At 41.0% G+C, this 15,000-nt stretch overlaps 1 protein-coding gene across 5 annotated transcripts in view; it reads left to right on the top strand.

Moving 5' to 3' along the window:
* LOC135116225 (centaurin-gamma-1A-like) overlaps positions 1 to 14,199 on the top strand; it is a 93,876-nt gene extending 79,677 nt beyond the window's left edge. For 2 of the 5 annotated variants that reach the window (XM_064033575.1, XM_064033577.1), the window contains 11 exons: positions 4,538 to 4,672; positions 5,815 to 6,050; positions 6,858 to 6,941; positions 7,410 to 7,886; positions 8,622 to 8,846; positions 9,215 to 9,365; positions 9,505 to 9,750; positions 10,463 to 10,580; positions 10,940 to 11,132; positions 11,683 to 11,847; positions 12,662 to 14,199. In XM_064033575.1, coding sequence (XP_063889645.1) covers positions 4,538 to 4,672; positions 5,815 to 6,050; positions 6,858 to 6,941; positions 7,410 to 7,886; positions 8,622 to 8,846; positions 9,215 to 9,365; positions 9,505 to 9,750; positions 10,463 to 10,580; positions 10,940 to 11,132; positions 11,683 to 11,847; positions 12,662 to 12,931 — 2,300 coding nt within the window. In that variant the 3' untranslated portion in view covers positions 12,932 to 14,199. Of the gene's footprint in view, positions 1 to 350; positions 586 to 4,537; positions 4,673 to 5,814; positions 6,051 to 6,857; positions 6,942 to 7,409; positions 7,887 to 8,621; positions 8,847 to 9,214; positions 9,366 to 9,504; positions 9,751 to 10,462; positions 10,581 to 10,939; positions 11,133 to 11,682; positions 11,848 to 12,661 lie in introns of those variants that run through there. The other 3 variants (XM_064033579.1, XM_064033580.1, XM_064033576.1) reach the window with 3 other exon arrangements.
* The last annotated feature ends 801 nt before the right edge of the window (positions 14,200 to 15,000 follow it).

The raw sequence follows: 15,000 nt of genomic DNA, 5'->3' as shown, positions 1-15,000 counted from the left end.
CTCAGCACCTCACACGGGGCTCAGGAATACCCTAGCTGCTTCACCTGATGGGCGCGGGAGGTGGTGGTGTCCTATATTTAGTGTCCGCGGGTGTTGTGTTTTTGTTATTGTCTTGTGCGAGGAGGGCATGACGGGGAAGCCATAAGGGTCATCAGGGAAGGAAATGGCTCGTGATGAGGCCCTGATGTTTCCAGTAGGTTAGTCACTACTCCGTATTTACCGCGGCCAGCCAGTGGGGACGGGAGGACTGGGGAGCCGGGGGTGGGGGTAGTCGCGGGAGGCTGGCGGTGTCTCGCCCTCTTCCCACTCCTCCCTCCCCTCCGCAGCCACTCGCTGTAAACGAGGCGCCTCAGTTGGTCGTCGGTTCAAGGCGGGAACGGAAGCTGTAGTCTTTCTCTGAACGCGCGAGCAGTGACTGAGCCCGGCTCTTTGCTTGTGCCCTGGCCCTCAAGTGCTACCGAATCGTGAGAGGCTGTAACACCACCATTAGGAGACGACGCTGGAGGAAGAGGTTCGCTATAAAGTGTTTCTCTGGCCCAATGAAGATCCCCTTTCTGAAGGAGTCTGCCCGAGTCAACATCATGGGTAAGCTTGCGCCTCCTCCGTCTCCTCCTCACTGCCACGTTTATACTAAATCGCTAAGATAATATGGGTGTGCTGGTGCAGTCGAGTCACAGCCTTGCCCTTGTTCGTCCACAGGCGTGTCTAAGCATCGTGATATCGGTTCTTTTTTATCCGTAGACGGTGAAATGTAGTGTGTAGCGAGGTCCCTCCATAAAGAGCCTTGGTGTGTAGGGTGCAGGGCGAGGCTGCGTGAAGCGTGGTGGTGCAGGGCGAGTTTATCAGGACCTTAGTGACCTGACTTTGTCTCTGAGGGTCAGGGCGAGGACGGTTTATGAGAGGAACGACCTTGGTTCATGCCTCCAGGCGGAGGGAGGTTGGGGGGAGGACGGAAGGTAGGACAGAACGGCCAGGCGAGAGCGGAAGGAGGACTTACTTAGATAATATTACACTGACACACACACACACACACACACACACACACACACACACACACACACACACACTGATAATTAGCTCCGGTCTCCACTCCTTCGCACATTTATCTATGAGTAATTGTGGGAGTTCGTTTTCATCTCACTTCACGGCAGTGTGAAAATTCATTCGGACAGGAACAAAATGCCCCGTCAGTTGATAACACGTTTTAACCTGGTAGGAAAATAATTAAATGTGTATTTGGTCTCAGAATACACCGTATCTTGAGTATCTTTAGCTCCAGACGCGGGTTGATTGCTTTCTAAACCGGTGTAGCGAAAAGAAAATTGAGACTCGCCGTTCTTTTCTCTCTTTTTCCTTCTCGTTTTCTTCTCGTGTTCCCAAGACATGTTAGGAGATAAGGCGGAAGGAAGTGCACGGCCACGGTTTATCGAGGAGCTGCGCCTGACTGCCCGTAACACCAGGTTGAACCAATAAACAAAGCTATTTTCTTCCCGTCCCTCCTTGCTGGGTCGCTTCTGACTCACCAGCTGCCAGCACATCTTTTTTTTATCACCTGTTCTTCGTCGGTGGGTTTTGTGAAAGTTAGAAGGATGTGTGTGTGTGTGTGTGTGTGTGTGAGAGAGAGAGAGAGAGAGAGAGAGAGAGAGAGAGAGAGAGAGAGAGAGAGAGAGAGAGAGAGAGAGAGAGAGAGAGACGCATAGACTCTCGGGAGGCAAACTGCTTGAGGTAAAAGGGTTTAGAAAGAGATATACGTATTCAGATATACAGAGAGAGAGAGAGAGAGAGAGAGAGAGAGAGAGAGAGAGAGAGAGAGAGAGAGAGAGAGAGAGAGAGAGAGAAGTAGAGGTCAGTGCGAGTTGGCAGGAGCAGGAATGAGAGAGCTCGCCGATTGTAACCTGACCTGAGGCCCAGCCAGCACGTTGCCTCGCCCACAGCCCCACACGCTGCTTCCGATCCCGCCCACTGTGGAGAGAGAGAGATTCGTGGGGTTTCGTTGTCACCAAGAGTTGATTTGTAGATCTTTCGCTTTTCTTGGTGAAAGCTGACATTGCAGTGACATCCCAAACAAAAAAATCAGTGCCATTCAGTTCTTGAGCGGCGGAGGGAGGTGAGCGGGAGGAGCAGGATGAGGGCTGGGTGTTTCCCGCTGGGCTGGCGGAGCGCCGGGCTCTGTCCGTCCGGAAGTGCCCCTGGGCCCCTCGCAGCTTCCTCCTCCTCCTCCTCCTCCTCCTCCTCCTCCCTCCCTCCCCACACACGAGCCTCTCCCCTTTGTTTGGTGTGGTTAGTTGTTTGATCTTGTTTTCCCCCACGATGCAAATACACAACATCAGATTGTTCGCACCTCGTTACCACATTTCCCTCCATCAGCCGTCCCAGCCGCCTTCTTGTTAGGGTGTAGGCAGCTTGTAGTTATGCTGGTCACGTGACTTGGAAAGCCGCCCCTCAAGCCATGGGCCCTCGGTAGTCAACATCGCTGAGACCATGTTTGAGATCGATATAAGTGTATGAACTTAGGGGGGAGGGAGCGAAGAGGAGGGCGCTGAGAGGGGTGGGAAGAGCGTCGCCTCGATGGAGCGAAGAGATCTGTAACCAAGTAGAATAAAGGTTGCAGGAAGGGTGACGGCGGAAGAAGGGGATGGGAAGGGGTGTGGAGGAAGGGGAGAAGGTGGTGTCACGATGCTCCCTCGCTCCCACCCTCCCTCCATCCCTCCACACGCCGCACTCTCCTCTCGGCCGTGTTTGGGTGGTTTTATGGCTCGTGTGCGTTTAGTAAGCTTGTTTCTGCAACTTCGCTTCTCGACACGCGCGTCTGTTTTCCCAAGTTCGTGGAATTGTATGTTTGGTCGTGCTGTGAGGAAGGAATTCGCTGCTGGCATGGCGTGGTTGGGAAGGCTGAGGGTGTGTTATCGCGCTGCGGGGAGGGAGGAAGGGAGGGATGAGAGGCAGGGTTGATCCCATGCATCGTGGTCTGAGTGGCGGCTGCGGGATGAAAGGGGGCGGAATGCTCTTGAGATGTTGCTGTCTGTTGTCGGTCTTCTCCCCCTCCCTGTCTTTCTCTCCCTTTTCTCTGATGATGTCTGTCTACTCGTACCTACCCCATCGTCTTAGGCAACCCTCATCCTGCCGCGGCCTCGGTTGGAGCCCTGCAACCCTCTCTTAGCGACACGTTTCATTGTTGTCACTTGGTTTTTGAAGCTGAGTCCGACACCCTCCTGGCCCCAGGATCTATAACCCTCCCCTCCCTCCTTGCTCTTCGAGGGGGCGGAGGGGGCGAGAGTTATGGAAGCACCAAGGGAATGGGAGGGAAGGAATAATGGCTCTTTGGGAGGGAGATGAAGCTGTGAGAGGGGAGAGGGAAAGATGGTTGAGGCTGGTGACTCGTGGCTACACTAGACATTCTAAAACACCAGATAGTTTCACTGCGTCTGCTTCATTTCCCTAAACGGTATCCCAACTCCACTGCACTGCGACGTAACGAATAAACATTGGGAACTTAAATGTATGTGAGGAAATCCATTAATGAAATAAGTGAAGGCAGTAAGTGAGCGTAATCAGCCGGGGACATCTGGCAGGGGGGATCGAGTTAATGTCCCCGAAATGTCATTAGTACTGATAATGGGGGGACGTGAAGACATAAAGAAATATAAAAATATCCAAAAGCGACGCCAGACGGGAGGAGATGGGGGGAGGCTGGCGGGAGGGGCGTGTTGACAGGCCGCCCTTCATCCTCATAAGCTTTACACAAAATATTTTTCAAACAGTTTTATCCATTGGCGCCGCAAAACTCATGCAGGTCCCCTCCTCTCCCGTCCCTGCCCTGCCAGCGTGATTGCCTCCCCTAAGTCCCTCCCATATACAAGTTTTGACGCCTCCACTGAAAATATCCACCGTCATAAGCCCGTGAAATATGACCACGGTGCCCTCCACCCCTGTGTATGCGCCGCCGTTTTGATATCGTTGCTGTGGTTTTGTATTTTTACAGGTTTACTATGTTTCTGCGTCATTTTCTCCCACCAAACCACTACGCCATATTTTTACCTTAGCTGTTTTTTTCCACTCATGCCACGTTTTTCTCTGGTGGTGTTATATATATATATATATATATATTATATATATATATATATTATATATATATATATATATATATATATATATATATATATATATATATATATATATATATATATATATATATATATATACGAGTATATATATATATACGAGTATATATATATATTAATACAGGATGTTCTAGCTTTATATTTATCCCCCGCTGCTGTCACCACATTATGTTGTCTCATGTGTGATGTGCATCATACGTTCCTATTAAGTTATTTATTTCTTTGTTTGTTCGTTTGTTTGTTTCTGTGTTTTAAGTTTTATCGTGCTCTTGTGTTATATTCCTTGTATCATGCCATACTTTCATCTTTCTTTGATCTAACATTCAGCGTTCCTTCTCTTGGTCTTTATAGTATATTTGCAAATTCCTGACGAGTTTTCATGTTCAGATGTTCTAATGTCCGTTTCTTTCTGACAGATGGCATCAGTGAGAACAACCCCCGTGTAATCGACGACGGCCGCGCGCGCAAGCTGGCCTCCGATCTGAAGAGGTGCTCCTACTACGAGACTTGCGCCACCTACGGTCTCAATGTGGAGCGAGTGTTCCATGATGGTGAGTGGACGCCTTTCCCTTCCCCCCCGCTCCTTCGGCCCTACAGACACGCCCTAGACGCACGCGAACATGACACACACGGCAGGGTAGCGAGGGAAGCCTGCCCCTCTGGACCGTATTTTCAAATGTTGCGCCGCACTATCTCCATAACTTTTGATGTCTCTCGAGGTTATTGTTTTCTAGGGTGTTTTCTTCGTTCTTGTGATTGCTTAAGGAGGATTCTGCAACATCATTGGGAAAGAACACAGCCATGAATACACAAATAATCAACTGTACTTCAAAAAAAAATCCTGATGAGGGAAAAAAAGTCCATACACTACAGAAATGTAGTATAGATCATCGCTTTCCACGCTCATTCCTTCCCAGGCATGTCTGTTGGGGTCAATGTGAATAATGTCAGAAACCTCTTATTCATACTTGTTTAAATATCCAGCTTGAATTCCGGCTTATTATGATATGAGTGATATTGCCTTACAAAAGTCATATTAATAAATTGTGTTGTTTAGATCAGCCTCATATGAAGCATATTACAGAGATAACAGGACTATACTGTGGTCTTATAACAAGTTGCGTTTTTTTATTTTCACTTTCCCAAAGCATATATAATTAGCATTTCCTGCTTTATAAGTAGCTTTTCTGTTTTCAGACTTTTTTCTTCCTCAAAAGTATTTATCCTCATCCATGAGTTACCAGTCTATTTCCATGGCCTTGTCACCAGCTCAAATATTTCCTTGTGTTCCTTTCCTTCACATTCCTTGACATACTTTTCCACTTCCACAGGCTTTGTGTGTATATGAATTCAACCCTTCGTACATGAGTCACTTACTTTTATGGCAGTTTAGCATTTCCTAGGTCCTACTGAGTCATTTGGCATCACAGTTACTTTCTTTTACTTTATTATTTTTTTTATCTCATGCCCACCTAATATTGCTGAAGTGTACTGTAAGCCTGACACTTTCCATACACATGTTAACATACTTTTTTCTCCTGACCATCTTACTGAGTCATTTAGCATCATGGTTTATTACTTTCACTTCCAGGCCCTCTTAACCTTGCTAAAGTGTAGTGTAAGCTTGACCACCTTTCCACACAAATGTTGACAAATTATTTCATCTCCCTGACTATCCTAACTCCATCCACAGCATGTTCCAAGATTGTGGCACAGCGTCTAAGTCAACAGGGCCTCACACCCAACAATTCTCGGCCCGGCACCCCGACTCACCTGCTTCGCTACGCCCCCACCAACAACGGTTACACTCCTGCCCCTTACTCCAACATCCCCACGCCCCTCACACCCCAACTTACCTCAGGCCAGCAGATCACACCGCCAATCTCTGGTTCCTCACCTAGTCATGTTTATACCAACACCATCACTAAGGTAAGCTTAATTCAGCTGTTCATCCTCTAAGATTATTGGTTCTATGACATATAACTGCTCATCTTTTTCTTCCCATTCCATTCTTTGATACAGGTGTGACCTTACTCTACCCAAATGAAATTATCAAATGAAATATTGTATCCAGTCTTGTATATACAGAAAAGAAAGTTTCTTAGATTGAACTCTAATAATGTTTAAGGATACATTTATAAAACTACTATGAGGCATTCACATCAAGTAGTTACACCAGTTACACATCAAGTTATTTTTTGTGCATCTGGAGTTTGTAAAGTTATTGATGAGAGAGAGAGAGAGAGAGAGAGAGAGAGAGAGAGAGAGAGAGAGAGGGAGAGGGAGAGAGAGAGAGAGGGAGAGAGAGAGAGAGAGAGGGAGAGAGAGAGAGAGAGAGAGAGAGAGAGAGAGAGAGAGAGAGAGAGAGAGAGAGAGAGGAGAGAGGGAGAGGAGAGGAGAGGAGAGGAGAGGAGAGGAGAGGAGAGGAGAGGAGAGGAGAGGAGAGGAGAGGAGAGAGAGAGAGAGAGAGAGAGAGAGAGAGAGAGAGAGGAGAAGAGAGAGAGAGAGAGAGAGAGAGAGAGAGAGAGAGAGAGAGAGAGTACATTCTATTTATACAACTAGGTGTCTCCCATATATATGCACTGGCATCTTCCAACAAGAAACAAAACAAAACATGAGGCAATTAAAGCAAACTTGTGAATATATGTTGAGCTTAAAATTAATGCAGCAATAAAGAATACTTGTAACTTGAAGAGTACTGAATACACATACAGTTTACTAATGACTACCTCACAGTTGCAAGCACTTGCCAAATCATCAAGCCAAAAATTGCCATTCCGGTCAAGAACACCTGAAGCTCAACTTCAAGTGCCTGAAGAGGTACTACATATAATTTTCTTTTAGCTAAGTCTTGTACCAGCTGACTGCTCTAGTACATATGCCTCCCTGCAATTAGTACCTGCCAGACTTATATGGAGTGTGTTCAGACTTAGTGCCAGTAATACAAAGTGCAAATGTACAATTTATTGACAAATGTAATTCAGCAGCAAGTAATGTAGTCAGTTCAGTACAGTAGTCATGGCCAGTGCACATACATTGTACTTTTTTTTATCAACACACCTTTTTTACATTACATGATTCCCTATTACTTATGATTCCTATTAATTATGGTAGGAAAATATTGATGATTTAGCAAAAAAAATGTATTGTGGTACATCTAGTCTAGGATACAAAATAGCACACAAACAACCCTTAATTACTCACCCATAGAACGCTGTCATAAAGTTAATTCACAGATCTTCCTGTATCTGTTATCTTATATTAAATTTGCTTTTTTGCCCCCATCAGGATGGCACCTTGAGGAGTAGCCATGGGAGTGGTGCCGAGCTGACTGCCATGACACGCACAGACTCCATCCGGGATGATGGGTTCAAGCGGGTGAGTGCCCCTGGTGCTGTCACCACAGCCACCTTCATGGCTCCCCCACCCCCACCCTCTACCACCACAACTACAAGCACCACGACCACACCTGCCAACATCCTCACCGATACCATACCACCTCCTCGGGACAATAAGGACCTCCCCACCCCCAGCTCCACCCCAACTACCTCCCGTAAGAGCCGGAGAAAGTCCAATCTCTTCACTCCCAAGAAGAGTGATGAGAAAGAGAAGAACAAGAATGGGGAGGTGGGCAGTGGGCGAGCCATCCCCATCAAGCAGGGTTACCTCTACAAGAAATCCAACAAGGCCCTCAACAAGGATTGGAAGAAGAAGTATGTCACCTTGTGTGATAATGGAAGACTCACCTATCACCCTAGTCTGCACGTGAGTATCTGCCAGACTTTTTTCTGTTACTTATTGTTTCTTAATCTTCAGTAGCAGATATATTACCACATTTGTTGAAATGATAAGACCAAAGTGAGTCTCCCACTTTATAATTAGAATAATTTATAATTAGAATTAGTTTGTCTTTTTGCCACTAGGAAACTCATGTCACACCATAGTAATAGAAACTCCAAGCATATTGACAAGCCCCTCCAATAGGTCCTTTATTTTACCATTATTCTTGCTCATCACAAAAATTATTTCAAAGCCTTGTTGGATCTGTGTGTGTGTGCATAGATTTCTGCAGATTCAGTAAAAAACATTGTGGAGCTAAGTGTGTAAATCAGCATAATTACAGCCAGAAATCAGAGTATGTATAGTTGACATACATAACATTTTTGTGATACTACAAGTTAAATATTAACATAAATAAAAGAAGAAAATAAAAACAAAGTATTGGATGATACCATTCTGACTGGTTGGTTGGCAAAAAAACTAAACTGTGACTTACCACACATTGGGTACAATTATAACATTGGCTTTATATGTTATACTGGCAATACTAGTTTATAATAGCCAATAATCATAACAATGAAATTCCTTGTCTCCAAAGTTTCATGTTATAGATTGGATGGCTAAGATACCACCATTCATGTATCAAATCTCTTATTCATGTATTATACTGAAATATTTCCATGATAATATCTCAAGTTTATTAATTTCCTTATTTTGCAGGATTATATGGAAGATGTGCATGGGAAAGAAATCTCACTCCAGTACACCACTGTGAAGGTTCCCGGCATGAAGCCTCGAGGCTCCAAGGTGGTGGGAGGCAGTGGCAGCAGTGATCCCCTTGCTTCAGATCTGAACACCCTCAGCATTAACCCCACAGGTACACCGGGCCCGCCCCTCGCTGGCCGAGCATCACTCACCGGACCGGCACAGTCAAACAAAGACAAGGTAAATTTATTTTGATTTTGATGTTCCCTTTCCTTCTTTCCCTTTTATTTAAATATAAAATTATCTGTTTATATAATAGGCTGACATCCAAATGAAATGAGGCAGGAATAAAAGTATACAGGAAAGAATCTTTATTTTCTGTGAGCTAGAAATGGTCTTGGTGACAATAGTCTTCTTTAAAAAAATACATCTTTTCTAAGGACAAAAGTCTCCAATTTTATTGTAGGAAAGGATGTGATGGAAGCTGATGCTGGGAAATTGAAAGAATAAATCAAATCCAACATTAAAGACTTTTTTTTCCCAAATAATGTTATGTATGTTTTCAAAGTTTTGACTGAAAGCTGAAATCTTGAGGCATTCCTTTACAGGTGACTCTCATGTCCTATGAGACGCTCCAGGATCCAGCAGGAGTCAATGGCATTGATTCCAGCAGTATCTCTTCCAAAATTGAGACACCCAATGTCAAGAAGCGACACAGAAGAATGAAAAGCAGTGGAAACAAGAATGCAGAGTGTGAAGGTAACATCATGTTCTGGTCATGGTTTTGTTGTTTCAATGACAGTTTTTTCATCTAAATTTTTTTTTTATCTTTATCTGTATGTCACATGTTCTTTGATCTTGGTATTTCCTCTTATAACTAAGAAATCTTCCAATGCAGACTCTGATGGGTATGAATTCAGTCTGGTGTCCCTGGACAACAAACAGTGGCACTTTGAGGCAGCCAGCCAGGAGGAGCGGGATGAGTGGGTGACAGTTATTGAGCAGCAGATTTTGTGCTCTCTTCAGGGCAATGAGTCCAATAAGAGCCGGACCCGCCAGGCCCACCCCATTGATCCACAGGCCATCATTACCATCAAGAACCAAGTCCCTGGGAACCTCAACTGTGTTGACTGTGATGCCCCCAGTAAGTTCAGGAGGGAACACTGGATCACTGGTGTAAATGATGTATTTTATTTTTTTGTAAAAAAATTTTGAAATAGATATTTGGTATGAGTAAGAAGCTGGTTATGTAGTCATTGTGAGATCACTATTTTATATGTATTTTTATTTGTATATATTTGATGCCAGTTCCGTAGAACTTCCCTCAAGGGAATGGTCATGGTAGGGTTCCACAAGACATTGGTTATAACTGCCCCACAAAATGATGGCTGTAAAACATACTGAGACAATTATTACCACAGCAAACCCAGATAACTGGGATTTATGCTGTGGTTATGTTAGCAACAACTGATGCCCGCTTTTGTCATTTACTCATCACTTATTATTATTTATTGTTATTTATTTATTTATTTATATATATAGATATATATATATATATATATATATATATATATATATATATATATATATATATATATATATATATATATATATTTATTTATTTATTTATTTATTTATTTATTTATTTATTTATATTTTAATTGCACTTGTTTTTCATGGATTACATCTTGACTGATAATGTGTGGCAAGTAGAAATTAAATAAATCCACTCTACTTTTAGGGGTTATTGTAAATACTTAAGATAATACTTCAAGAAGGGGAGGAAAAAAAAAGGGGAATCTTGTATGAAGCAACTTAATGATGGCCTCTCTTTCTCATCATCATTGCCTTCACAGATCCTGAGTGGGCCAGTATCAACCTCGGGGTGCTCATGTGTATTGAGTGCTCGGGCATCCACAGGAACCTGGGCTCACATATATCCAAAGTCAGGTCACTGGACCTTGACGAGTGGCCGTAAGTGTGACTTTGACTTGTGTTATTTCTAATAAGTGTGTTTTCTCATTCATCCTTCAGTAATGGAGTCTTCTGCACATCTATGTGAATAATGGTGATTCACACAGTTTATATATAAATGTTGATTTGAATATTTGATCTTATAAAATGGCTGGTCATTCCTACTACTGCTAAGTTTTCTGGTGCAGGAAGTAAGTTTATAAAGGCATGACGAACAATATTTGGTGTACAGCAATATCTTGAAATATTCACTTTTTACTTCCATTGATTTTCCGGTTAGAATATATTTTTGTTTATCATGTATGTCAAATGTGTGCTGTGTTCATGAAAATTAAACATCTTTATAATTTTTCTCGTAGGTCTGGCCCAGTTGCAGTCATGATGGCTCTTGGAAATGAAGTTGGCAACCATGTGTGGGAAGCCAGTCTGCGAGGCCAAACCAAACCCAATCCTCGCTCAAGCAGGGAAGACAAGGAACGCTGGATCAGGGCCAAGTATGAGGGTAAAGAGTTCTTGGCTCACCCTCAGTCAAACATCCCCTTAAATGAACAAGTAAGTTTAATGAATAAAACCTCCATTGCACTGTTAAGTTATTTTGACTCAGATTGAATTGCAGTTCATACACAAAAACTGGTATCTACACATTGCTTGTCTTACATTATGATTTATGGCAGTAATATTCCTCATCCTTTGTACTTGCATATTTATTTTTAACACCTTGAAAATTCCCTTGAGGTGGATGGCCACAACAGAAGAGTCCACTCCTGTCTATTTCTCATCCAGGCAGGTTTTGGTCCTTTCATTTTCTCCACCTTTCTCTAATATTCCATTGCTCTGTTATTCCATCTTATAGATATTCATCCTCTGACGTCTTACTCTTGTATATTGTCTTATATCATATTCATCTATATCCTCCAGACAACTAAATGTTTTCTTTTACTGCCACATCAAAATTTATTCTTTTCATCTCACTAGATGTACTGTTGTTAATACACACACTTCACTTTCAATCCTGCTCACATGAAAGGGACTGTCCAGATATTTCAATTGAGGTAAAACAAGAGAAAAAAAAGAAACATCATAGTTGTTACTTTATTTGCAGATTGTAGACTGTATGTGTTGTGGAGACACCAAGCGACTCTCAGCACTGCTTCCCCATGCAGGGGACGCCATCAATAACCCACTGGCACCTCCTCGAGACCTGAGGACACCCTTGCACTTGGCTGCCAGCTTTCCCTCCTTACCCTGTGTACAGCTGCTTCTCTGGGTAAGTCGTTGAAATATATATATATATATATATATATATATATATATATATATATATATATATATATATATATATATATATATATATATATATATATATATATATATATATATATATATATATATATATATATATATATATATATATATATATATATATATATATATATATATATATATATATATATATATATATATATATATATATATATATATATATATATATATATATATATATATATATATATATATATATATATATATATATATATATATATATATATATATATATATATATATATATATATATATATATATATATATATATATATATATATATATATATATATATATATATATATATATATATATATATATATATATATATATATATATATATATATATATATATATATATATATATATATATATATATATATATATATATATATATATATATATATATATATATATATATATATATATATATATATATATATATTTCATTTTACAGATTTATCATCTATACTCAAAAGGCTTTATTTTGTTAGTGGGTCATATTTTTGGACAGAAAAATAAGTATTTTGATGATGTAAAGACTAAAAGAAAATTATAGAAAATATAAGCTAGAATAAGGGAGTGCATAACACTCTGAAATCCTAGCTTCTGTACATTTTCTTAATATATCTGAAGAATTATAGTTCATTAATTTGTCAGTATTATACATGTATGTTGGTTATATATACATGCATGCATGCATGTTTAGATTAGTTCCTCTTAAATTTGTAAGTTTCAAGATGACTTTTTTTTTGCAGTACAATGCCAATGTGAAAGCATGTGATGCAGATGGACGTTCAAGCCTCTTCTATGCCCGAAGGGCAGGAGACAAGGAAGTTATTGATCTTTTACTGCAGAATGGTTGCCCAGACACTAGTCTGGTGGTGCCACCTCATACCCCTGCCCTTAGCCACTCCACCCTGCCACACTCCACCACCAGCACCACACAGCCATCTACTCTTCCACGGAGGAAAGGGTCCATCAGCCGAAAGCCAGATCTTGATAAACTTCAAGCTAGTGTGATATGAGATAGTCATACTCTTCCCTTAAGGCGGGTGGAATGCATGACAGTTTCAGATTTCACCATATGATTGTGATCTAAAGTTTAATACTACATTCCTGGTCTTGATTTGTATTTATGGAGTTCATATTATCACTTAATAAATTACATTATTTTTTTGTTTTACATTTGAAAAATTCATCTTGGTTTTTCATCACTCATAGTCAGAGTCATCCAATGACATCTTCAAAACTGTCCATTTCTTTCCTCATTCCTGTGTGTGTAGTGAGTCTCTTTAGGAAAGTGCTTCCTGAAATAATTACGCCAAATATCCCACATTGCTATTCCAAGTAGGCTCCCAGATCACACTCAGTATTAGAGGATCCTGAGGCACTCACATCAATTTCCAGGAGTCTACCACTGAATAGTGAAGCATCCTCAGCTGGGAGTGCTCTGTGGTGTCCCATCTCTTGTGTGCGGGACACCTGCAACTCAAGGTAGTCACTCATGTCATAAACTAACATATTTTTTGAAAGTATTGGTGGTGATTATTACAAAATTGTTTATACAAGAGATGTGCTCACCATACTACCATTTGTACACATCATCATCCTGCACCTCCCACTGTCATCACCTGTACATAGAGATGTCTTGAAGGATTACTTGTACCAAAGGTTGAATGCGAGTGAGATTTATAATGTAGATTTATGTATGTATGGTATTGGTTTAGTCACAGTGTATCCTGCTCAAGATACAAAATTATTAAGCCAAAGTTCATGTAATAATATTATTATAGACACACCAGGAAGGTGTGTAAGTGTTCCACCGGCCTGTTGGAGGAAGAACATTCTCAGACACAGTTTTCAGAGGTCAAAAATAGATATATGGTCAGTAAACATGAGTTAACAGGAACCTCACATTATCAAGTAATATTTGCTACCAGTGAGCTAAAAAAGAAAAAAAAATGCTCATTTTGCTGGCATGTCAGATAAAAGACAGTCGTTTTCCTCATCAACTTTTCTGCCATGACTGTTCTGACTGGTGTCTTGGATGTTATTTTCTTCCATCGTTGTGCCATGTTCTTCATTGTTCTTTCATGTATATTTGTGTGTCTGCTGTTCACTTAGAAGGTTATGACACATACCAGGTGAGCAGCAACATGATATCATTTGATGCATATATCATATTCATTGAGACAGAATCATTTTGTGGATATTGTTAGTGTACAAATTTGTTACTTAGCTATTGTCTGTAAATTTGTACATACATATATTATATATAAATATATATATTTGACTTTTCTGTTCTTCCTGCCTCTTTCTCAAGGGAAAATTTTTCATACTTGACATGTTTGTGAAAAGTTAGCATTACATTACATATTACTGAGGCATAGTATGCCTGTGTCATGAAAATTCTGGTAAACCTACTGTATTTTACTATCTAAGTACAGTAAATGGTTCCTTTCATATCATTGTCCTTTCCATGTCATGCACTCACAAAAAAGCCATAACAGTTCTTGTGTAAGCCTAAAGATTATAACAACTTATTTAAAGCTGGCTGTCTTCTAATTAAGGTTTCTTGTGATTATAATTAGTATATACAGTAGTCCCCAATTTTGGTGATATCAGAGTTGTGTGTGTGTGTGTGTGAGACGGGCTACCCAAGGGCACAGAAAAATGGTTAAAAAGTGTTATGCTGCTGCTTCCATAGAGAGAGAGAGAGAGAGAGAGATTTTCAAAAAAAAGAAGGCCAGTTGAGTTGGGGAAATTAGTCCTCTTGAAACAATAAAGTAATAGGAAGAAGATTATTAAGACATTAAGACAATTATTAAGACATGTTCAAAATGTAGCAAATTATACATGGTAAATCCTCCAAGTTTTGGTGACTTGTATTATCCAGCTGTCAACATTACCTGGGACTGTCAACACAAGTTGGCCCATGTCTGCATCAGTTTTGACATTAGGAAGTGCTCCTTTGCTGTACGCAGTATTGGTCTCTGGAATTCCCTCCCAGAGTCTGTGGTTGCTTGTCCCAGTCTTGAGTCATTAAAGTTGTTTTAACGTCCCATCTAGAGAATTTATTATATGAATATTATGA

This window comes from Scylla paramamosain, chromosome 30 (genome assembly GCF_035594125.1).
Source record: "Scylla paramamosain isolate STU-SP2022 chromosome 30, ASM3559412v1, whole genome shotgun sequence".
Lineage (NCBI taxonomy): Eukaryota > Metazoa > Arthropoda > Malacostraca > Decapoda > Portunidae > Scylla > Scylla paramamosain.
The sequence above is the reverse complement of the archived record's forward strand: the minus strand, read 5'-3'. Positions and strand labels throughout refer to the sequence as shown.